Source organism: Anser anser (genome assembly GCF_964211835.1).
Source record: "Anser anser genome assembly, chromosome: 23".
NCBI classification, from domain to species: Eukaryota; Metazoa; Chordata; class Aves; order Anseriformes; family Anatidae; genus Anser; species Anser anser.
In genome coordinates, this window is record NC_139744.1 from 6,376,241 (window position 1) to 6,400,449 (window position 24,209).

Sequence of the window (24,209 nt, forward strand, 5' to 3'; positions counted from 1 at the left end):
TCCAAACGAGTGCTAATAAAGCTGATCATTTTCTCCAGCCCACCAGACTTCCCACAAGACACAAACCGACAACAAAACATTTCTCTGCTTTAATTGAGAAGTCTCCACCTGGTGCTCACCCACCGGGAACCCACACCCTTCATTATCTCCAGGATGAGCGTGCACAAGCGTGCTGTAATGAAGGGGAGAGGCTCTGCATCCAGCCTCACTGAAATGCAGCACCTTCAGATGTATTTTGGTACCCGTGGCCATGGAGAGACGCCTTGGCCTAAAGATATATTTGGTGGTGACTTCGTCGAGTTGCTCTGAGCTGAAGTTCTGCAGTTTTGATCCGCATGGAGGTTTAATCTGAGCAGACCCTCCACCAGCTCTTGTTCAGTTTCCTCAATTTGATTCATTTTCCATGTGAAGGTGGATGCAAGAACAGGGAGGGAAATGAGAGAGGCAATGAAGCAGGAAGGCTAAGAGTGAAAGCACTGGGGACAAGCTGGGGAAAAATTATTTTGCTGGCCCGCTTTCTAAATGCCTAACCAGGATTTGGGGCTAACGATGCTACATCACACTGCATCCATCTGCACCACGATGATGTGCCACTGTTGGGACTCAGGGAGGGTGAAGCACCCCAGACCCTGAGCTTCCCGCCACCAGTTATAATAAATGACAGGAACATTTCTGTGTTACCTGAAGGGATTCACACTGCTCTGCCTCATGAAATCCTCTCCTCTTGTGAGTGTGAGAACCTTTTGGCAGAAGGGCGTCTTTTCTCAGCAGGTTGGATAGTACCCAACACACTTAGCGACTGCCACAGGTGAACCATAACCATGAAAAAAATGAGCCAGGGAAATGACCAGAGCTGAAATCCTTTCTGTGGCCAAAACTATGAGGGTTGTGGGTAATGCATGGAAAGTAATGCTGAAAAAGCTGTCCTCTCCCCAACCAATTTGAAGCAAGGGGTAAAAATAGCTCTTAACCATGAAAACACCTCTCCATGGGCATCAGTACATAGATGCAAACCCTCCTATGGACCCATTGGAGGGACCTTGGCGTGTAAATGAAATCTGGGACTTACCCTTTGCTCCTGGGTGGCCACAAAGGTCTGGAAGCCAGGGGCCACCCCGAACCCGAGCTCCTGGACAAACGGTGGCTCAGACTGGCTGTGGATCTGAACCTTGACTCCAGCCTCAAACGTCGTCTCCTCTGAAAGAAGAAGGCAGGAGGTTAAGCGGGATGGGGTGGGTGGGATCGTGTCCACTGGGAAGTTATATCCGGGAAATCTGCTCAAAAGCAGGAGGTGAGCAGCTGGGAGTGCTCCACCTGGCTGATCAGATTTCTGAGCATGGAGGAAGGAAACCCAGCGCCAAGGGATGCAGCACAACTCGCTGCTGCTGCCACCGTGGCTTTTCCCCATTGGGACCAAGAACATCTGCTGGCTCTTGGTCCTCACACTGCTGTCCCTCCCAGGGGCTTGTCTGCCCCAGATCTCAGTGATCTGTGATTTCCCCAGCCTGATCCATACTCTCCAGACAGAGAAAACAGGAGGCGACATCTATTTTCTTGATGATATTTAGTTAAAAAAATTTAAGTGCATTCCCATGCACTTAACTTGAAATAAACTTCTCCTTCCCTCAGAGTTCTTTCTAATGTCTGTAAGGTCTCCGGAACCAAAAGCAGGGGTGCACCCACCTCTGCTGCCCTGCAGCCTCATCTCTGGCACTGACACAGCCTGAGGCCACCTGGGACATAACATGGGCAATCAAGTAATTAAGAAAGTTTAAAATCCAAAGCTGCCCATGGCTTCAGCTACCGAAATTGCTTCAAGATGGACAAAGACACTTTGCAGCTCATGGGCTCAAACACATCACCCAGTTAGGGGCTTCCTCACTTTGGCTTTTGTGATGTTCCGCATCTTGACCCCTCTTCCACTAAAACCAACTCAAAAGAGACTTTCTGAAGCTGAATTAATGGGATGAAAACCAGACCTGAGTGTGATATATGAGGACTTTGGGCTTCTCTATCACCCAGGCATCTTCATGCAAAAGAGGTGCATAACATTTCGGTCTTCAGCTTTGCTGCCAGTCTCCAAATAAATCCAAGTAAACTAGAGGGAGCATATGGGATTAAGGGGTAGGGGGCTCATTTGCAAAGGAAGTTGTTAACTATGCATAGTATGGCCTAAAAACATAGCTACCCACTAATATCAATCTATGCTTAGGGGCAGCAAATGCTACCTAAAGAACTTCTGTTTAAAGATGATTCACTCTTTTTTTTTTTTTTGCTTGCTATTCCTTGGTATTTTTCTACAATTTTATTATGCATTTCAAATTTTAGCAGCACTGTATTCAATCCAAAACACTGGCAGAAACCCAGCACCAAGGAACAACAGCCATAGAGCTCTTACCCCAGGGCTGTACAAAGATGTGCAGCAGAAAACACCAGGCCATAGGATGACATGGACACAGGGGAAGCACAGGGGAAGAAAAAAGTGGTAGCAGATAGCATGAAGCTCCCAAATCTCAGGACCCCACTGCTTAAGAGGAGGCAACTCTGCTGACTCATCAGGCAGTGAAGGAATCAGCCTTCCTCTCCAATGAGGATTTTCTTGGATCCTGCTCACTCGGTACCTCCCAAGGCAAACAAAGCCAGAGACTGCACGGGTGGGAATGGGCTTTGGCATGGATTTCTCAGGATTGAGAGAGCACCCACAGTGCACAGATCCACCTCTTTGATAGCTAACCATCCTTCCAGGTGTAACACTCAGCAGCATAAAGCCACAGCCAAACTGATCAAGTGTTGGTCCAAGAAGGTTGGGGCAGAGACCTCTGGAGACCCCCAAGCAGAGGCACAGCCCTCCCCTTCATCCCCTCCCATGCTATCAAACCCTCCCCTCCAAACACAAACCAAACCACACGTTTCATTCAGCTTTTGGGAGCAAACAATATTAAAAATGCTCCACTGTGCCACTGAGGCTGCTTTACACGGTGGCTACTTGAAGCTTCATGCACTGTGCCCGCAGTGACGTGTCCAGCAGCCGCTGGCACTTTGTCCTTTACAGACTGAGCAGCTGGAGCAGGCTATTTAATATTTAACCTTTTAAAGCTCCGCTTTCCTACCTCCAAAAGAATTTGGAGATAAATAGGATTTATGAAAACTGTTACCTCCCCAAGCGTCACGTACATCTAAATCCCTGGGGTCCAGAGCTCAGCTCCAAGCACTTGGGGTCGGACATTTAACCGGGCAGAGAGGTTTTGATTTGCAGCCCACACTCCTGAGTACATGCTCCCATTGATTGATGCCTCCGGCACTCACTAATCCACGTGCCCAGAGCATTGGTTCTGCAACATTCTGTACAAAGTAATCACGTATTTTTTCCTTATTGAGGCAAAAGTGGTTTTGGTAGCCAAATAGTGTTACGATTAGGGCATGGTAGTGTTGCTATTGAATGCTGTGGCACATGGTGGATGTGCAGGCTGCACATATTTCCTCTGAATCCCAAGTTAGTGGGACAGCGGCGGAAAAAGGGTGAAGTTTTTTAGGCTTTTCCCTGCACAGAAGCCTCCTGGAACAAGGTTAGTATTGATCACCCTTGCTCTTGGCTTCCACTTTTGCTCAAAACCCAGTGACCATGACCTGAACTGATCCCTGCCATACTCCTATGATGGGGGTCATCGCAAACAACACAGCCCCATTACCGGGACCCACCACAACAAAAACCTGGCGTATCTTGCCACTGCTATTCTTGGCCATAATTTGGCTCCTCTCCCTCCACGAGCCATAGGATGGATGTTGGCATGACTGAACTCTTTCTCTATCTGCTCAAGGGGTCCCTCAACCCCCCCGTTGAGGGTCTCATCCCCACCAACACCTCCCCAGCGCTGGCTCCCCAAACGCTCTAGTGCTGGGGGTGAAGCCAGCATTCTCACGAAGCCTTTGGAAAGGCTGAGCGTCCCCATCCAACCTCACTGCTGCCGAGGTGAACATGTGCCAGAACCGTGCATTTTGAACCCTTTCCTAGCGCCCACCTCCTGCTCCTCCAACTTAACGCCCGATCCCGTTATTTCCACGGGACACCCACTCGCTCCGACCCCACCCAGCTCCATCGCTTTGCTGGGTGTTGATCCCCTTCCAACACTTCTGAGGTAATACCATATGCTTCCTTCACTAATTTTCACTAACTTGTTGGGCAACGGGAACTGTTTTGTTGAAACGCTTTTCGTCTGAAATTAATCTGCCCATTTCTGCACCTGCCTCACATTTCCCTGGGTCTGCCTTGACTTAATTCCATGGATTTCCCCAAGTGCTGTGCACTGCTCTGTCTTTCTCTGTGGGTAAACCACTCTGCATCCAGAAACATAAGCAAGCAAAGAAGATATAGTCTGCAAATATCTGTAAGAGACTAAAAAGTGACAGGCTTTGCAATTTTACATAGAAAACCCTGGCTTGCAACCATTGTAATCATGCACAAGGAGGGGAATGGATTTTCTACATCGTAGAAGGAACTCTGGTATTAAAACACAGTTAATTTTCATAAATGATAATAACAAGAAGAGCAAAATAAACAGCATTTTTTAGAAAGGCTGCCAAAAGCAAGGGAGCATTCTTTGTTTCTTTCTGCAAGAAACATGTGAGGATCAAACTATAAACATGAAACCAGCTTTGAAAAACTGCCACTTCTAATAAAAATTCATTTTCTACAAAATTGCTGTTTTCCACTAAGAGGGAAAAATTAAAAGCCCAACTGTACAAAACCCTTTGACGGAAAATAGCATCCTATTGCATGTCTTCCTCCAGCGGTACCTCCTGGAAGCACGGGGCTGAGCACCAGGCCAGGCTACCGCTGTTGTTTCTTTAAGCCTGTTTCTTGCAGACATCCATCAAGGGAGACAAAGTAACCCTGAAAACCCCTTGACTGGCTCAGATGCCAGAAAAACTTCAAAAATAAATTCAAGGGAATTGGGGTTTGGTTTGTACCAGATGGTTTTTAGACTAATTTTGTAATTTTGGGAAGCACAACCCCAGACCTTCATACAATCTCCAGTCCCTCTTTTCAGAGACCAGCAGTTATAAATTAGTTTCTCAGAGCAGCCCACATTAGGAATGGAGTAAAACATCCTTAATGATTGCGTTTCTGAAGACGCTAATATATATTACTGTATACAGCACAGTGTTTCCAAACAAATCCTAAGCTGCTCTTTTTGCTGAAGGATTACAGTAGTGTTAATTAAATTGGGGATTAATTCAGCATGTGCTTCAAGCTGGCTGCAGAGTATTGTATGTTGCAGATTGCACAGCTTTCTATTTCTGGCACAGGCTTCCCAGGACTTCAGCAGGACTTTCTGCTCAGAGCACCGCTTGAGAACTTTAATAAAGCTCCAGCTGACTGCAGGCTCGGGTGCAGGCTGCAAAGTTCTTCCCCTCAAATATTCAAGGAGCTGCAATTAAAATAAGAAATGCTGCCAAAGGCACGGAGCTCCCCTTCTTCCCCTGCCTTATTATGTCCAAACCAATCCATTTTTCCCTGGCAATTAACATCTGAAACTGGGCTCGGCACTAATTTCTGGGAACTGAAGATGCTCACAGCCCAAGTCCTGAGTCGTTTATAGCTGGAGCAGTCACTGGCAGCCCTGCGGAAGCCACTCCTGCTCAGGGGAAAACAAAGCAGATCCCACCTGCCTCAATCTGGTACATGGTTTCTCAGCTGGTTCATACCATGGCTCTACTAGAAGGTGGCCTGGAGGTTTAATTTGGATAATAAGCCTTCTTCTGTGCTGAGCAGAAGTAACTGCAGAGCTAGGAGGCTTGGGTTCTCCCCAGACACTCCTCGTTCTTTGCTTCACTTTTTCCCCATCTGTAAAATGGGTTCAATGTTGCTACTGAAGTTGGTGGGCTGGAAGATTCCCCAGTGCCTCTTCTACACTCTGTAATCTCAGGCAAATGCATAATATTCTCGTGTTTTTCCTAGACAAATATTTATGGATAAAAAACAAAAAAAAAAAACCAAAATCCATGGAAAGATACCTATAGGGAAGCTGTATTCATGAACCTAACAGGAAAAAAATATGCAATTATATAGAAACCCATTTAACTACAGTGAAACCAGTTCCAATCCCCTGTGAAGGCTCTCCTTTCTGTGGAAGTGTTGTGTTTTGCTGCAGTTAAAGTTGCTTGGTAACAGGATTAAGTGAAGCTGAAATAAGAATATTTGCATCAGGTTCGGGGGGGATGATAACATCCGCTTGACAGGCAATTGAGTCGACACAACTTTCCCACTAAAAACAATCTCTAAAAATTTGTCCCGTGTATTTTACTATTCTGGGCTCTGCTTTGGCTGCTGTCTTGGGAGAAATCAGGGACAAGGAGTTTCCACAAGGATGAAAATGAGATGTCTGACACCAGCTCTGGCAGCTGCTGAGAACAAACCCCGCATCCCGCTCAGATGCAGGGTCCCAGCGGGGCTGGGGCTGCGCAGGGCGTGCGCAATCCCATCCCTCCCTTAAATGCTCACCTGCATTTAAGTGGGACAGAGGAAATTTGCAGGAGCTGCAGAAGACACTATGTGAGGGTGGCAGGCAGCTTCTCTCTACAAACCATTCCCCCAGCTGGGAAATCAGACCTTGCTGCTCCAAGGCTCTCCTGGGAACCTGCAGCAGGGACCTCGTCTTCTCCCCCGTGCTGGGGGCTGCACACTGAGATAGCCTTCTCAAATTATGTGTGCTGGGACGAGCTGTGGGGAGAAGAAGCATTTCCCAATGGAAATTTCCCTGCTTTCCTCTCATGGAGGTGGGAAGTGATCTCAGATCCCTCAAACCTTGCACAGGAGGTGGAGCAGAGCCAGACGACCCAGGTAGACGTGGCTCAGCACATCAGTGATGATCTGAACGGTACTGGAAGCTTTGATGGAGACGGAGAGCGTGAAAAGAGCGGCACAGAAGCACCGTGCAACACGCTCCACTATGGCAAGTCAGCGGCGCTTTGTGCGGGAGGTTAAAAACCTATTCTGGGAAAAGGAAACCAAAAGCTCTACACCTGAAAGAGCTACCAGCATGAAAGGCTGACAGCTTGCACTGAAGCACTGAAGGCAAGCGAGACAGCAGTATTAGCTGCAGAGCTGAATCAGTCCTTTATCTCTTGGGATACAGATGGGATATTTCAGATATCAGATATAAAGGATTTCTCCTTTTTTTTTTTTTTTTTTTGTGAAAGAATACGTTCGAAAAATTCATCTCCTTGCATCTGAAAATCTCTTGGGGCTGCGACAGGGGCACGGAGGGCTCACAGTTCTCGATGGCTTTGCAAAGGGGCCAGGAGAGTCACTGCAATCCAGACAATCAGCACCACGAGATGACACCTCGTTTGTTGTTTCTCTTTGGTTCAATGAGAAACAGTGAAGGGATTTGCACAAAGAGAAGCAAAAATAATAGGGAGGAAAGAAAAGAAGAAAGGAAAGAGCCTTCTGCCCATGGAGCCTGCAAGAGGGCTGGCTCTGCACCCTGCACCCAGGCACGGCGCTGGCGGCTAGCAGACTCCTTCAGCGGGCACTGCCGTGGGGTTTGATCACTGCCTGATTCCTACAATGCAAACCAGGATAGGAATGTGTGCAGGATATACATCCCAAAACACAAACTAACGCTCCAGGATACAAGGCAATATTATACCTAGCTGGCATCCAAAGCTTTCCCACCAGCAATTCGTCACTTAACCCCCTGCCAAACATTTCCTTGGGTGTCTTCTACTTCATTTTCTGGCCGTGGTGCTGGCAGAGGCAGGACACGGCACCTCTGGGACTCCGGTCTCACCGACCTCCCCCACTGCTCGGAGGCGAGCCTGCAGCCGAGGCTGTTCCCTGCTCAATCCAATACGAGCTCTGCAGAGCGCAGCCGCGATTCATTACTCACCAAGTAACAGAAGGTGTTATAACAAACTACATTAAGCATATCAGCTATTTTTAGTTAAGCATATTGCATTTGCATACTAAATCTGAGGGGCCATATGTCTCAACGTATATTATTAAAAAGCCTCTTACATAATAAACAGGGCAAACCGAGACCAGAGGTGTTAAAGCAGTCTTGGTGGACGGTGAGGAGCCAGCAATGAATATTTCAGTTCCTTGCTTCTCTCCCTGTTAGGCTTAAGCTTTTATTGTTAGTGTAGAAACAAGCATCTCACAACCTGCTTTACTGGTGGGGTCAGGGCAGGGCAGGGAGGGTTGGTGCTGCCAGGTTATGCTGCTTTTATAATCATTTTTTTTGTGGGGAAGGAAAAAATATTCCCCTCCCACCTCTGCATCCTATAGAAATTGCCCGTTGCAGGGAAGGGAGATCATGGGAGGAGGCCAGCTGAAAAATGGGATGGGGTTCCCCAGGAGCAGGAGCTGAGATGCTGCCAGGAACACAAAGCAAGGAGAGGAGAAATAATTCCCTCTGGCACCCGCGCTGCCGCCCGCATCCCGAGCTGGGGGTGCCTGCCCCCCCGGGCTGCCCATCTGCTGACTGTGCTTTGGCAAGCTGCTCCCACTGCAGGAACAGAAACGATTAAAACAAATAAAAAAATAAAAATAATAAAGGACACATTACAAAGGCACAGAAGCAGTTCTTGCACATCCCTCCATCCCCCTCCAGGAGCCTCGCCGCTTCCCCCAGAACATCTTGAAATATTAAACGGTCAAAAAGCTGCTGCTAATTTCAGCTTGTATGGGAGTCAGATGGAAGCAGATATCCATGTGCCCTAGGCTGGGTCCTGGCTCTGCTGCTGCCCCTTCCTGGGCACATGGGTGGACTGCCACCGGGGACACCGGCACCCTTTGGAGCCCGGGAAGGGGATGCTATCTTTAGTGAGAGCCATTGTAGGACATGGTTTATTGAGCTGGAAGTTCTAAGAGGTGCCAGGGAGATCTTCCAGCCCTGAGCATCACTGGTCCATGGGAAGTGCCGCTGCATCCCAACCCAGGTGGGTGACACCTCTCTGGGAGTGTGGGTTGCACAGGAGCGCATGATAGTCCCAGAGCAGGACAGAAGAAGAAGAAATAGGGAAACTGGGGTGGGTGTGAGCAAGGCACACCCTCAGCTGTGGTGAGGGCCGACAGGGTCCATGCAGGCAGGGATAGGAAGGTTGTCAGACTGAGCTGTGCCGGTCCAGCTCCTCTGCAGCATCAGTGCTGAATTTTCCATCCCAGGGGATGCTGCACAGCTTACACCGCTCTGGCACCGCAAATTGCTCCCACTGGTCCTTTATCATGCAAGGATGAGATTTTCCTCTTAAGCTGAGCATGCACCACCCCAGCACCTGATTTTCTTATTTTGCAGTCACTCTGAAGAGTAATAACCTCTTACAACTGTTTATTTCCTGCTGGCCCCTCTCCGGGAAGCCTGCAGTAAGAAAGTCCCCGCAGGCACCAGGACTCTGCTGCCACATCTGTGCTCTGGGGCCAGTTTTATTCACTTTTGCATCCTTTTGGAGAGAAGCAATTTCTCCGTGCAGAGCCAGGAAGGGTGGGAAAGCTCTGAAGTTACAGCGCAATTAAATAAAATCACTGCTGGTGCAAGGACATTTGAAGAAAGGCGCGGGCAGAGAGGTTTTCACTGCTTGGAGAAACCTTGACTCTGCGCCCTGCCTGCACACACTTATATCTCTGGTTATGCCTATTTAATTTGCATTGCCTATAAATGTCAGTGTTTTGAGCGATGTAATTTCAAAGCACTTCGGTGAACTCGGCGACTAAGTAAACACTTATTTTAATGGAAAAGGATGTGTATCAGATGTGTTTTTTGATTACAAAATGCCAGGAAAGAGCTACTCCATCAGCCAGAGTGGGGAAAAAATAACCAGAGCAAAGAAGTATTTCAGTTATATCAGCGAGGGAAATGCTTCTCCTGCTCATGCATTTTTTTGTGGTTTCAAAGTGTTGGCCAGATAGACACAAAATCAATAGCTGACTTTTTTTGGGGGTGGTGGTGGGGAAGGAAACATAAAGAAAAAGAACCCCCAAATCCCTACTCTAACACAGGGAGAGAAGCATGTAAGCCTTGGTCTCATATCTAAAGCAATGCCTCAACCACTGGGATATTTTAGAGAGATTTAGGATTTTGCTTTTCAGCCTAAAACTTGAATCCCAGTGGTACTCATCCATACGTTTCCACAAGAAGTTTTGGTTGTTCCACGTTTCCTTAGAAAATTCCCCACTGTGTAATTTTTACCCCTAGCAGCCAAATGGATGTTAAATCTCAACAGAAGAAAAACTCTGTGAGCCCGGACTCTGGGAGCCAGAATACATTCATATTGCCTATTTGTTAGTTAATTTATCCTGTCCTATTTTACATATAGGGGTTTGTCAGTGCTGGGGTTCCCCACTTGCAAGATTTCTAACACATACTCACCCCTTGCGTCATTCAGACACCAAAACCGAACACCTTGCTGACCAGAAAAGATTTTTTCCTTATTTCTGTACAGTCCAGGTTTGCCCCATCTGCAGCCCAAAGCATCGCCGCTTCCTTGCGACACCTGCACCTCTGTCACCCCAAATCCTCCGTGCCTCCCGCCAGTCCCCAGCCCTCTCCCTCTTGCGCTGCCGCGTACGGAGGCTGCTATATATAAAAATATTTGCATTGTCTTGTAGCGTGCTGCTCACGGCAAGGCCGGCGGGGCACAGACAGATCTCATATGGCAGCAGGCAGGCTAATATTTTCCTCTGATAAAAATAACCTGTGAAAATTACATCTCGCACAGCACAGCTTAGGGGGACAGCCCACAGAGCTGCAAGGAATTTTGCAGGAAGGGGTGGAAAAAGATAAAATCAGTCAGTGCTGACCTGGAGATTTAAGAAGACTAATGGTGTGTTGATGTCAGAGTGTTTTTTCTGAGCTTTTGCAAGGCAAGGTGAGAAAGAGGCAGCACGAGAGAGGGCAGGAGGTGAAACAGAGCAGCTGGATGGAGCACGAGACATAGCTGGACTGGCTGAGATTTTGGGGAGGGAGGTGAGTTTTGCAAGGCAGACAGAGCAAGGGAAGTGCTCAGCTCCCTGCTTTTTGGCCACTTCAGAGCAGACCGTGGTCACTAGGGTCCCTCCGCAGCCCCTGCGTAATTTTCCACCCCAGCTTTTGGCAGCTGCTTGGCTTCTTTAGGTGAGAAATCTCTTTTTGATGGGTAACAGAGGATTACTCCAGCTGCCAGAGCTTGGTCATGCTGTTCTTCACCCAAATGCACCTTCTCAGATGCCAACACACACAAAGAAATGACACCTAAAAGCAAGGGTCTCGGCTGGTCAGGGTGACGGTTGGACTTGGGCGATGGTCTCAAAGCTCTTTTCCAGCCTAAATGATTCCGTGATTCTAAGAGAAGCTCGGTAGTGAAACCCCATCAGAAATACCACCATTGGTTCTGGTTGCAGAAGCCTGACCGATGGAGACGGGGAGAGTAGACACCAAAGCTGCTGGGCTGGGCTGAGGAGCGGGGAGCCCAGGATCTGGGAGGAGGCCAACACAGCTTGGACTGTGCATCGTCTGGCGAGACGGAGCCTAAACACGGATGTGAATCCTCTCTATAAATACAACACAGGCAAACACCAGAAGGGAGCAGAGTGTTTCCATCAAGAGGAAAATATTTGAAAAAAAAAAAAAATCCAAGCTGGATCAACTGACGGTGAATGAGTTTGATCTGGAAATCAGAAGGTCCAGAGCCAACAGGGCTCTGCAGCTCTGCAGAGGCAGCTCCTGCCTGCCTCAGGTTTTCAGGTGGTTTGCACCAATCCTGCTGGAGGTTTCACAACAAGTGGGTGCCAAACTCTGGCTGCTTGCAGATCAGCTTGGCAAAGCACCCTAAAAGCAGACAAAGAGCACCGTGCCCCACAAAGGGCTTTCAGACCGTGGATCCATGGGCAGCTTCTCATGGTGCACGTGTCCCTGTCCCTGCTTTGCTTGCAGGCTGATGGGCATCTCCCAGCTCTTTCCTCTCCACCGCCCCCAACCAGCATCTGCCTTGCACCAGTTTTTGGAAACCTCAGGCTGCTCCAAGAAGCTGTGGTCTGCCTTCAGTCGCCTGCAAACCTCTCTGCACTACAGCCAAGGAGAAGCACCAGTGCCTCCAAACACTGCAGCTCCAAACAAGGCTGACTCTGTTACAGGGTCTGGATGTCACGTGCCGCCTTTGGAAGGTAATGACACAAGTAAATGACTCCTGCTTGCTGAAAACACCTCTGGACTGGAAGCAGACAGCTCCCTGATGATGTTTAATGGTTAAAGGCTGGAGTTCTCCATCACCCTGGGATGCACCGTGCACAACCACTTGCCTTCTGTACCCACTTTCTCACCCAGAAAGCAAAACCACAGGCAGCCAGGCGGTAGGAAAGACCATTGGGGTTATGAAGATACAAAGAGGCTGCCTCCCACACCCTCCTGTCATACCCGACCCCCAAATCTGCATCATAATGTCTTAGAGACCCTCATCTCCAACCTCAAGGGAAGATTTTGCCTCTGGAAACTTCAATTCTTGACCCATACTGGGGTGCAGAAAGAGGGTCCTTGCACTCGTGGGACCTGCTCGCCATCCTTACAGCACCAGCCCTGGGCTTGCATGGGCTACCGTGTGTCGGCATCCCACCCTGGGGCAGCAAAATGGCCAAATCCAGCCCCCAGTGCCTTGCTCTGCTCTGGTACGACACCAAACCCATCTCCCTCAGCCACAGCAGCACGGGTTGGAGCCAAGAGCTGGAGATATGAGAGATCCTGCTCTGACAACTTTGTGGCTTTCCTGAGTTCAGTACTAACTTGTATTGCTGTAGTAATACTTAATTATTGTTTTTACTATTGCAATATTCATGGCAGCCCACAGAACATCCATACAGACAACCCTGTGAGGCCATTACTATCGTTACAGAAATAAATATCTGTACTGAAGGCATTACGATTAAACACTGAAGATAAATTGTTCCTGGCTCCTGGGACAGGGTATAACAAACTGCTGTGTATCGTCAAAATGGGTCAAATTTTCCCTTGGGAACATGCTCAGATAAGAACTTGCAGCATGATAAATGCACCTCCACTGGGGCATCGCTGAAATAAACAGGATTTTTGCCATTTTTTTCCCAGAATTGCCTCCAATATTCCTTGTGCCAGGGTTACAGTGCGGAGCTGGTTTAGCCCTATATGTGAATTAGATCGGAGGAAGACCTGTGTGACCTGACTGCCTTGGAGGACGAGGCTGCTGAAGCGATGGAGAGAGGTCTCCAGCTCCAGTGAAGCTAGAGATTGCAGGGAGCTGCAATCCCCCCAGGCTGTGGGGATCAGCAGCCTGGGCTGAACTGCGACTTCATGCAGGTGCTGAAGCATCCCCAAACAAATCAGCCTGGGGGGGATGCATAGGCAAAAGGCCAGCAGCTGCACACAGCCCTGTGGGGCTCAGGACTAGCGGAAAACGTGTTTCTTACCTGAAAGTGAATTTTTAAAACAATGTGAGCAGTGCTGGTCCTTTCTCCTGGAACAAAAGGGACCAGATCACATGGCATATGAAGCTGGTTCAGAACCCTTTTTCTCCAGGCTCCTGTGTGAATACGTTGCCTTTCCTTTGCATTCCTGAGTGAATGCTTTGCCTATTTTCTTTTGCCTTTCCCCATGAAGAAACACACTTCTGCCTTCAGCTAACCCAGGTACCTTTCAGGATCTATGCAGGGCTGTTTCACAGCAGAAACAGCTTTCTCATACATGCTTCCAAAGATGCCTGGTTTTGGCATTGAAAAATCAATAAGAATTGCAGCCTTTGGGGCTCTTGCTAAAAGGACTTAGATCTCGCATAAGCCACAGCAGCGCGATGCTCAGGGACAAGCGACACCATGAAATGCTCTGCATGTTTACCCAGCAAGCGCACGGCACATGGCCGGTCCTGGGGGAATTGCTGCCTGGCTTTTCTCATGCTGACCTTGCACTGGAAGGAAAGAGACTTTTCCTTTCCTACATGTGCATTTGACAGAAGGCAATGGCAATCGCTTCCCTTCTCCGCTGTTCACACTCTCCAAAATATTTGAGTAACGACATCATGTAGTACAATTTGTCACTTGGCCAAACTCCGCAGATGGCATTTCCCTTTCTAATCTTTATAAGCTTCTCCTTAAATAGTAGTAGTAGTGGAAGTAATAACTACAACAAAAATATTAAACCTGATAAAACACAGTTGCAGCCCTCTTTCATAGAGCTTCCCAGTTTCTCAGCATGTTTGGTAGCAAAGTATACATTAGCAGTGGCGGCATGCCAAACCCAACCCTAGATAGACCCAAAATACTTTTTTTGTTGTTGTTGTTCAACCCCTCCCTCCCTCCCACCCCCCTCCCACCCCCCCCCGGTAATGATGCCTCTGCATATCACACAGCTCTATAACAGCTCATTTTTACCGCTGCATGGCTTTGCAATCTCATTCTGGTGTCCACTGAGCAGAGAAGCCATCCAGCCCCATCAACAGCCCTGACCTGGCACGTCATCTTGCCAAAAGAGGAGAGCAGCCTTCAGAGCATTAGAAACACGTCCTGATGAGACAGCAGGAAGATGCCAACATGCCAGCAGCCCAGGTCTCCACTACCATACCCCATGCATCGCCCTGCAGGGCAGCTGGGGCCAGCTCCTGCCTGGGGAGGCCACCAAACCCAACCTCCTGCCCCAGGGCTGCACCACGCCAGTTCCAAACTCCTCTGCCAGGTTATCATCTAACCTAACCCTAAGCCACCAGTGAAGACAGGGTTCCCTCGCTCCTTCACTGGCACAAGGGGCAGCAGGAGAAGGCACCTTCTAAGGCTGCACCCAGCATCTTCCCCCCCAGTCAAGACCATGTCCTTCACTTCTGAACCACAGCCTGTCCCTCCCTCCTCACCTTAGTCCTTCCCATACCTGAGTACAGGGCTTCCCTTCTGTCCTCTCTAAACCAGACAGTGCCAGATCCTTCCCTGTTTCAACCATCGCTAGTGAAGCCCAGCACCGCTGTGGGTAAGTCTGGGCAGCAGCAGACCTTGTGGGGCAGCAAATGCCAAGACCCAACAGCAAGGTCCCCCCAGAGACCCAGCAGAGCTAACCAAGCCCTTGCAACACTCGAGCTTCTTTCTTCCTCTTCGTCTTCCCTCTGCACATTCAACCATTACGGATCTATGAACACAGAGGCAGAAATGACTCCTTGCCAGCTGATGAGTGATGAGCTTTGACTTTCTGCCCTCCTTTTGACCTCTATAAAAGCTGAATAATTAATCACACTTACTTTTTTCTCCTCTGCTCTTCTGTTCTGCTCGGTCTGTCTTTGCCCACACTCCAGCTATCCAGTAGCACACTCTGGATGCTTTTTGCCATCTGTGATTCCTTCAAGCACTTTGCATTCTTGCAACAAGACACAGCGTGACCAGAGACAGCTGTGCTCTTAGACACAGAGCCAAGGGTCTGCCTTGAGCATATTTCATCTAATAAATGTGCAAGGAGAGAGCTGTAACTGAAAGGACAGTGAAAACTTGGTGATGCTGCCAGATGACAAAAGGAGGAGATGAGGAAAGGAGCAGCCACCAAAACGAGCAGGAAAACCTCTGGGCAAGTGAAATGCTTCCAGAGCAGCTAAAGGAGGGGAAAAACCCTCCCACTGCCATCTCAGCACAGCTTACAGCATGTGGGGACTACAACAGTTTGCCTTAGGAAGTGCCTGAGGTCTCCAATGTCAACCAGAGCCCCTGTCGCTACAGGCTGGACAAAGTCAGAGCAAGAGGATGATCCCAGCACCAAAGAGATTAGTGAAATTAAATGTAATTAGCACTTGCAAGAGACTTTTATCTTCAAAGAGCTTTATAGCTACGAAATCTCCTGGTACCTCCCTTGGATGGACTAATATGCGCTAAGCTCTTCATTTTCCAGGAGGGAAACAGTTGAATGGTCTTGACTTGAACGGTCAAGACCGGAGAGGATGGTAATGATGTGGATTACCCTCCTCTAAAACTGGTGCATGCCACAAAGCATCCCCAAACCTCACCAGCATCACCGATATCTCACTGCCACTGCACAGAAAAACTAATAATAATAATAATAAATGGATGTTTGTAGGTACCTCTGCAGCTCCTGGGACAGCAAAGGCTTAGCCTGCAGACAGCAGTCCCTGAACCTCGCTGCGTTGGTGTGAGCCACCCAGGCACCATCCCACAGCCACAACATCACACATGCCCAGCCTCTTCTGTCTCCTCGACCCCGATGAATTCTCGCTATTTTGAGTGCTCATCTCAGCTAAGGACACTTAACTTCACATGCCAGCCACAAAGACTCAAATGAAAGCTGCAGCCTGAAATGCATACTTAATTGTGATGCTGCATGGCATTGCTTTGTAACACAGATCCGTCTGTTTTAGGTGTCTTATCTCCGCTTTACCAGATCTTCCAAAGCTAGCTTCTAATTTGCCTTCCTTTAGTTTTGCCTTAAATGAACACTTCCAGACTTTGGGTGGTTGATTTTTTATTTTTATTCTTTTCCATTTAGGAGAAGCTTTTTAAGTGTCTAAATCCCTTAAAGGTTTTGCTAAGTCGCTAATACATATTTACAAACTTCAGTTCAATAACATTATGTGACTGGGGACATCTGACTGTGCTTGCTAATGCCAACCCTATGGAGGATAAACTCTTCTCTTTTTAAGCAGGAGCATAGGAATACCAGCAGCTTTCCCCAGCCACATCTCAACTTCCAAGCACATATGTGTCTGTGCAGGGGACTTGGTGCTGGGAAAGGAAGGTATGCAATACCTGCAGCAGATAGGCACTTTATCTTGCTCTGTGATTTTATTTTTTTAAGTCTGGGTCTCTCAGGGTAACCCTAACTGCCAAACCAGCACAGGTTGGACCTAGAGGACACTGCTTGTTGCACTGGGATGGGTCAAAATTCACTCCTTTGATGAGACCATGAGCCAGGACTTCAGCATCAAGCTCACGTCAGGGACCAGAGGGACAGATGGACAAAGTATGGGGATGTTACAGACTCGTCTGTGTACCCGGTAGGGAAAACCCTTGCAAACAGCCCACACATTTCAGGCTCGTGCTTGCTCACTGGCAGCCAAAGCTGCTGAGATCGTGATGGCTGCAAAGCACTGTTTTTGGTTCCAAAACCCTAAAGACTGGCTAACAATGAACAATTCCCACAATTATTACAGCAAACAACCATTGGATTTTAATACCAAGATGAAATCCCTCTTCCCCAAAATTGTTGCCTCTCATCCTACCAGGCATGTTGGACAGCCAACATCAATCCTTGGGGCAAACTGAGCCTACATCAGCCCCTGGACAATCTGCTGGGCACATGGAAATAGCAGTACCTGCTGCACTGCAGAAGAGAAAAATAGCTTTTCCAACAGCTGTGACCACTCTCTCCAACACCACGATAACATCGAGAGGCCCCAAAGAGCAATTCACCACAAACTGGAGCATATTGGTTATATGACAACCTTAATGACACCGTCCGGACGCAAGAACCCGAGTAACCTTTGAGCTGCCTCTCTCTGCTTCAGCGCTATTGATGAGTGTGCTCAGGCAAACATAATTAATTTTTAGCGGCAGCCTAATTTTGTGGATGCTCTGGTTGTCAGGGGGCTGGCAAAGCTGGAAATAATGCTGACCTTTTCTCCATGGGAAACCTAGCTAATTGAACAAATTCTTGCTCTCATTAGGAAAAGTTCCCAAGACGAAGCAAAGCACCGCGCATTTTACACCTCCCTTTAGGTGACACCAACCTGCCTCCTAAAGGTCAAGCTGCCTCTTCATGAGCTGATGAGCGATTGGATCTGAGCTTGTTTCCTATTGCAAAAAAGTAGCAAGTTCTGGCCCAAACCCCTCAGAGTTATTTATGCTCAAGGACACTGCTACTTTATAGGTACTGTTTATCTCCTTGGACATCTGAGACTTCAGCAGGATGAATCAACCCTCTGTCACTGGGGCTTCTTCTACTGCCTTGGCTACATATTGCTACCTGGTAATGCCAAATCTTCAGCATCACTTCAAATAAAGCAGCGTCCTCCCTTTGCAGCACCACCTGCGGGTCAGCAGAAGTAGCTTTATGGTAGCATTTAATAGATCATGTTTAGCAAGATGGGATTTGTGCACAGGAAGCTCTACTTCATTTAGCAGAAAGGATCGTAAGCAGCGAGGAGAATTTGACTCTGTAAGGATGGGTTTGGTGTCACGCAACAAATTACTCTCCTAGCACTGTTATGAGAAGTGCCCTTGCTCAATCTTCTCGGTTGCTTTTACAGGCTTTCACTGCAGGTCGTAATCTAAAGTACTTCTGGCACAGAGACATGTCTGTGCAGGCTCTGAACACACCTATTAGGACCGGTCAATCTTGCAGCTTAATAAGGAACCGATACACAAGCTTCTCCCTTGGTGATGGGCAGGTATCGAGTTTACAGCATGCGAGTCCATTCGTGGCTATCTTGACTTACTTGGATTTCGATTTTGTGCCGTTCTTGGGCTCTATGCTCTTGCGAAAGCTGCAATCCAATGCTAGCCATAAAGCACAGGAACAAACAGGCGGCAAGCTCAAGGCACAGCCCTCTCTGCTGCCCTTTGCCAGTACACAGAAGGAAAGACAGAGCAACACTGAGCTCAGAGAGCATTTCTGGGTTGCCCCAGGCTCTTGGTGGCAGAGGGACCCCCCCTGAGCACACACTAGTGCGACAGAGCCAGGCACGGCCGCACAGGACAACACACCATGAAAAAATCCCCATGGGTTCAGACTTTGGGTTAGGAGAGGCAGCTTTGAAGCCGTGTGCCCAGCTCAGAGCAAGGCAGCATGCTGCCTTGTATTCCTATTGTGAATTTTAAATGTCTTTTTAGTCCTTCCTCCTTTCAGAGGGAGCAGCATTTCATCTGCCTGTGCAGAACAGTTACAGGCACACACAGTTTGTTAAGCAGCTAGAGAAATTGCCCTGGGCTGAAAAGAGCTGGAGGAAGGCAAGTTACTCCTGTACACGCCTTGTCTTCCTTCCTTTTCTTTTCCTTTTTTTTTTCCCTTCCTTTTCTTTTTTTCTGCCCCCCCCCCCCCCCCTTTTTCTCTAATTGATAATCAAATTCTATTGAGAACCCACCCTTACAAGGCAAAGTTTCACCTGCGAAAAAGCTGCCCTAAGGCAGCCACGGCTGCGTGCGGGAGGCAACTGCTGGCAGCAGCCCTGTAATGAAAAGGAAAGGGCAAAAGCTCTGAGAAATCCTGCTGTCAGCACTAGCCACAGACCTTTAGCGAGTGTATTCCCATACGAAAACGCGCTTGGGGTTTTGCGTGCATGTGTCTACTCAATATCCCAGTGCAGCCTAAGGGCTGCCCACGTATTACTGATACAATGCCGTAGCACACCTTCCTCCCATGGTGCAAGCCTGCTGCTACCCAACACTTCTTCCATTCCCAGGTCATTTTCTACCTATTTTGCATGTACAGATCACCTCCTTATTGGTAATAATTACTCCACTTCAAACTACGCAAGCTGTGAATCAAGCTGACGCACAAACCCTTGCCGTTTTCCTTCTCCCCAAGCCCCACGGTGAGAGCTGGTGGCTCAAAGCCTGCAGACGATTCCCCACGGTGTAAATCCAAAATAGCCCCGTGGGTCTGCAGTCGTGACCAGGGGAGGATGGGCTGCCTCCTCCTGCAGCCGCCTCATGCTTGACTTCAGATGCTGGCTAAGCAAGGAGGCCTGAATTTATGATGAACCGCCACTAATCATGTTAATATACACAAGTAAATTACAGCGACTGCTTTGTGCCTCTCCACAGCTGGCAAATCCAGTGCTGCAGGGCTCGGGCTTATTAATGTGCCACGCACAGCAGGAGACAAGTGCTGGGGGTTAGGAGGCTTTGGGGAAAGGGGAGAGACATCTGACCCCTGAGGTTCATCGTCAACTTTCCCTCCCTGCTGTAAAAAACTTTGCAGTGCAGCAGAAGCAAGGTTCCACAAGGTCCCTCTCTGCAGCACGGAGCTGCTGCTTAAATCTGTTGTGCCTGGCACGAAATCCTAGAGGGCAGGGAAATCAAAGAAACCATGGAAACGCTCTCTGATTGCACCAGCCTCAGTAAACTTTGCAAAATGAATTTTTGGGGTTGGCAGCAGTGGCCTCCAGCCACCTGGGGCTGCCCTCACCCCCCCCAAGTCCTCTCTGCGGCAGGAGGATCCAGAAGGGATCTGGGCTTTTGTGAGCAAGGAGGAGAACAGCCCCGACTAGAGCCGAAAGCATCGCCGTGGTGCTGCTTGCAAGGAGTGAATGCGGATGATTTGTGATGCACATCCCTTTGAACAGATGCCTGGAGCAACCCAATCCACTGGAGACGCTCCCTGGGAGGCACCCATCCCAGTACAGACCTCAAAACCCAGAGCAGGCAGCAGATCCCCCAACACATCCCTGCTAACCTATTCTAAAACAGAAAAAAATCCACCAGAGAGACACCTTATCTAAAATGTGAGCTGCACATGGAGTGGGGGAGCAAGGCTTGTGCTCGTGTTGGCACAATGTCCCAGATCATGTCTGCTCTGCATACATCCCACCCCGAGCTGATCCCCAGGGAGATGCAGCCGGAGGAAGGTGGGATGGCTCCACCGCCGTATTTTCCCCCCTTTAGCGACTCCATGAGGACCAAAAGAACTCTTCCCAGAACAGCCAGCGGCAGAAAGTGCGGCTGAGCTACCTTCTGAAGCATTAGGGCTTGTGTGAAGACCCCGATTCAAAATGAAAGCCATGCTAATTCAATTTGTTGAAATTCAATTTGGGAGAGGAAAGAGATCTGCTGAATTAAGGTGGCTTTAATTAGGAAGAAAAGCAGTGGCATGGAAATTTGATGCCACCGAAACCACCTGCACCTCTGGGTAATTTGGATGAATGCTGGAGACGTGCAGCTCCCCCCAGCATAAAGGGGTGAGCATCCGATGCCTCGGGCATGGCGCGGGCTGGTACCTGAGCCTCCATTCATCATTTAGTGTCAGGGCTTGGAAGCCAGGCATCCACTGGGCCATAACAATGTTACAAGACCCCAATGGGAAACAAAAAATGCATTGCAACACTGCCAGATGTGCAAGGAAACAGGCTCGAGATCTTTCCTCTGCATGACCTAGATGAAAAGTCTTGCTTGTAGCCTGTGTTTTTCTACTGAGTTAAATAACAGCAGCCTATAACACTACATGATCATCTCCTAAGTGGATTGAAGCCTCAAGCTTTATAGATTTCATGCTTCTTTTTAGTGCCATTTTATACTGCATTTCTCATCCTTTCTTTTTTTTATTCAGCGTGTTACTTGATTAATAAGTATGAAATGTTCATCGTTATCCGACAATTCCTGAAACACAAATGCAGAACTCTTTGATTGTATTTCTTATTTACAGCCCTGTAGCCTGAGTGATTTCCAATTTACTGTGCTGCTATATTAGGTCAATATATAATACCTTGGGCCACTCCAGAAAGATTAACCACAAGTGGATTCCCTTTCCAATCAAATAGTCACTGTTATAAATTAGAATTTCTGTTACTGTGTTTGATTGCATTTCTGCCACTTTCCCTACAAAACGCAATAAAACAAACACCCTCTGCATCCCCACCAGTCCCTGGCACCTAGTCCAGCGAGACCAAGATGTGCAGCCGCGGTATTTGGGAGACTCAGTGCCGTATGAATGACCGGCTGCAACTTCCACCTACACCGCCCAGAGCCTGTGGCTTGCTGTATCCCCATCGGTTATTGGAAAGAGTTTTCTCTGATATACTTTTTTCCATCTTACATTTCACATTCATGCACGGTTTTTCTTGTTTGCATCGTAACTCCCATGGGATAGCATGACACCTGGAATACTTAAGGTTTTCTGCAAAACACATGGGTGCTGTGAAGACTTCAGACACAAATTCTTTTCCCACTCTTTTCCTTTCTGGTAACTTCACAATTACAGAAAAACGCTAGAAAATATAATTCCTAGAAGTGCAAAATTCAGAAGACAATGATTTCCAGCTCTTTTTCTTTTTATCTTCATTTTTTTTCCACGTACCTCTTGATTTTGACATTCCTGACACAATATTTTTGCACACCCAAAGATGGCAATGCTGCCTGATGCCATGACATCCAGACAGTCAAAATACCCTTTCTTTGCTCTGGAAAATCAAGACTGAAGCAGTCTGTGTGCACTCGCTATTCCAAAATTAGACTGCACATAAATTTAACATGTTCAAATACTGGGCTTGCATATGCACACAGTCAAGCAAAAGGTATATTTTTCTAATAAGAGCAACTTGTTAGACAAGTTATTTCAGCTTCCCAAGATATTAATGGATACTCAGTAAAGGTCTTTTTAGAATGATAATACACTTCATTTTGTTTGCCAAGCTGGTAACAATTAAATCGCTTTTTGGATTACAAAGCATATGCCAATGTGACATGGTGACGGCAGCTCCTGGAGCAGCCCTATCCCAAGCTATGAACTAATATTTTCTGTCTTAGTTTCTTATTTGAATTGCAAAGAACAGTCTAAAGAAGAAAGCAGAGATCCTGAGGCATGCAGCCAGAAGCAAAATGAGGATTTTTGAGTCCACACATGGGCTATTTTCCTAAGGGGCTGTGACGAAGAAGGCTTTTTTATGGTATCTCCACACCCAGAGCAAAAAGCAAAGCAGCTACGGGACCAAATCCAGACACCATTGATTGAACTTTGCATTAAGAAAAATCAGCCCAGCACCCAAAAGAACCACAACTGCCCTGTGACAATGAGGTAAGAGGGACCCGAGGTACAGAGGAAAGGTCCTGTGGGGTGCTCTTGCCATGGTCTGGATGCAGAGGCAGTGAACTGGGGCCTGGAGAGCCCTTTGAGTGTGGCTGTTTTCTATGGGGCAGACCCTCGGGGGATGCACAAGCCAAGGCCACCACGACGGGTCAGGGAAGCACATCTTTTTCCACGTGAAGGTCTCCCTGAGGTGACAGAAGCTGGCCAACCTTCCGCATCCCTGAAGCCCTTCATGAAGAGCCAACGCCATGAACGGGACTTGGAGCAGGTCGGTTCGCTGCAGGTACTGACGGCTCTGGGAAAACTCAGATCGACAGGTACGGCCAGCTGGGGGAGGAAATGGTCTCAGCAGCCCCATTTGAGGGATGCTGCAGAAGTTGCAATCTGGAGATAAAAGGTTGAGTAACTCAACCTCACAAAATCCACTGTCAAAGAGGCAACTAAAGAGCACCTGATGGGCACGGGATAGCTACAGGGGAGACAGCAACAAAACCAGTCGGTAGAAATATCTGAAGAGCTAAACATAAGGAGAGTGCAGATGGTTTAGGTTATAATGGAGATATTAACTCACTGGGAAGAAGAAACTCAGCGCCTTCCATCCTGGTGATATCGCCATGCCTACCCACAGCCCTGGCACTGCAACGCACAGGTCTCACCCTGTGTCTGCTCCCATACCTCTCCATAGCACGGGCTGACACTCCCCACTAAGTGCTGTGTTCTAGATGGAGCTTTTCACTGGAGAGCCAAGTTTGTACAGTCCCAGTGGTGGCAGCTGTGGAGATTTAATTCCAAATACATTTACATTATTATGCAAATATTTGGAAATCATCAACTCCTTCACTTACCTGCTAAGAGCTGAGTTAAGAGTTTCCATGGGAACAGCAACTATTAACCACTATAGTTAATATTTTTATTCTGGTAGAGTCCAGAGAGCCCAACAAAGACTGAAGACAGCTTGTACAAGATGCTGTATGAATGTGGAGGATGAGAAAGTCTCTTGTTGGAAGGCAAAGATTAATGTTTTATGAGCTTCAATGACAAGTATCAGTTCTACCTGGACTTGTAAAAACAGCCAAATGGGCTCACAACATGTCCAGGAGCTTCACCTACACCACTTAACTAAATCAAGAGCCCTATTCATATTGTTTTGACTTGAATCCTATTGCACTTCATGGTCAAGTATTGACCTTAATAGATAACCCAGCTCAATCCAGAGCTTGTAACATCAGCCCAGTTCCAAGGACATGACAATCTTCTGCATGCTTCTGGTCTTCAGCTGAGTACAACTTTAAGTTAAATACACGTGAAATCAGCAGTCGTGAGGTCATGGGGGGAAGGACATCATCAGGGGTGTCTTGAAAATCAATAGGGTATATTGCTCTGGCCTGCATGTGATCAAAATTCAAGTATGTACTCAAGAAACCCTAAAACCTACAAGATTTTTTGGGAAATATATATATATATATATATATATATAATTGTGAG

The 24,209-nt window shown here is 47.9% G+C and overlaps 1 protein-coding gene across 2 annotated transcripts in view; it reads right to left on the reverse strand.

The window, feature by feature from the left end:
* The window catches only part of LOC310885452 (acid-sensing ion channel 2), a 504,402-nt gene that overhangs the window by 17,583 nt on the left and 462,610 nt on the right, over positions 1-24,209 (reverse strand). For both annotated transcript variants that reach the window (XM_083808885.1, XM_083808886.1), the window contains exon 3: positions 1,070-1,197. In XM_083808885.1, the coding sequence (XP_083665011.1) occupies positions 1,070-1,197 (128 nt within the window). The remainder of the gene's footprint in view (positions 1-1,069; positions 1,198-24,209) is intronic.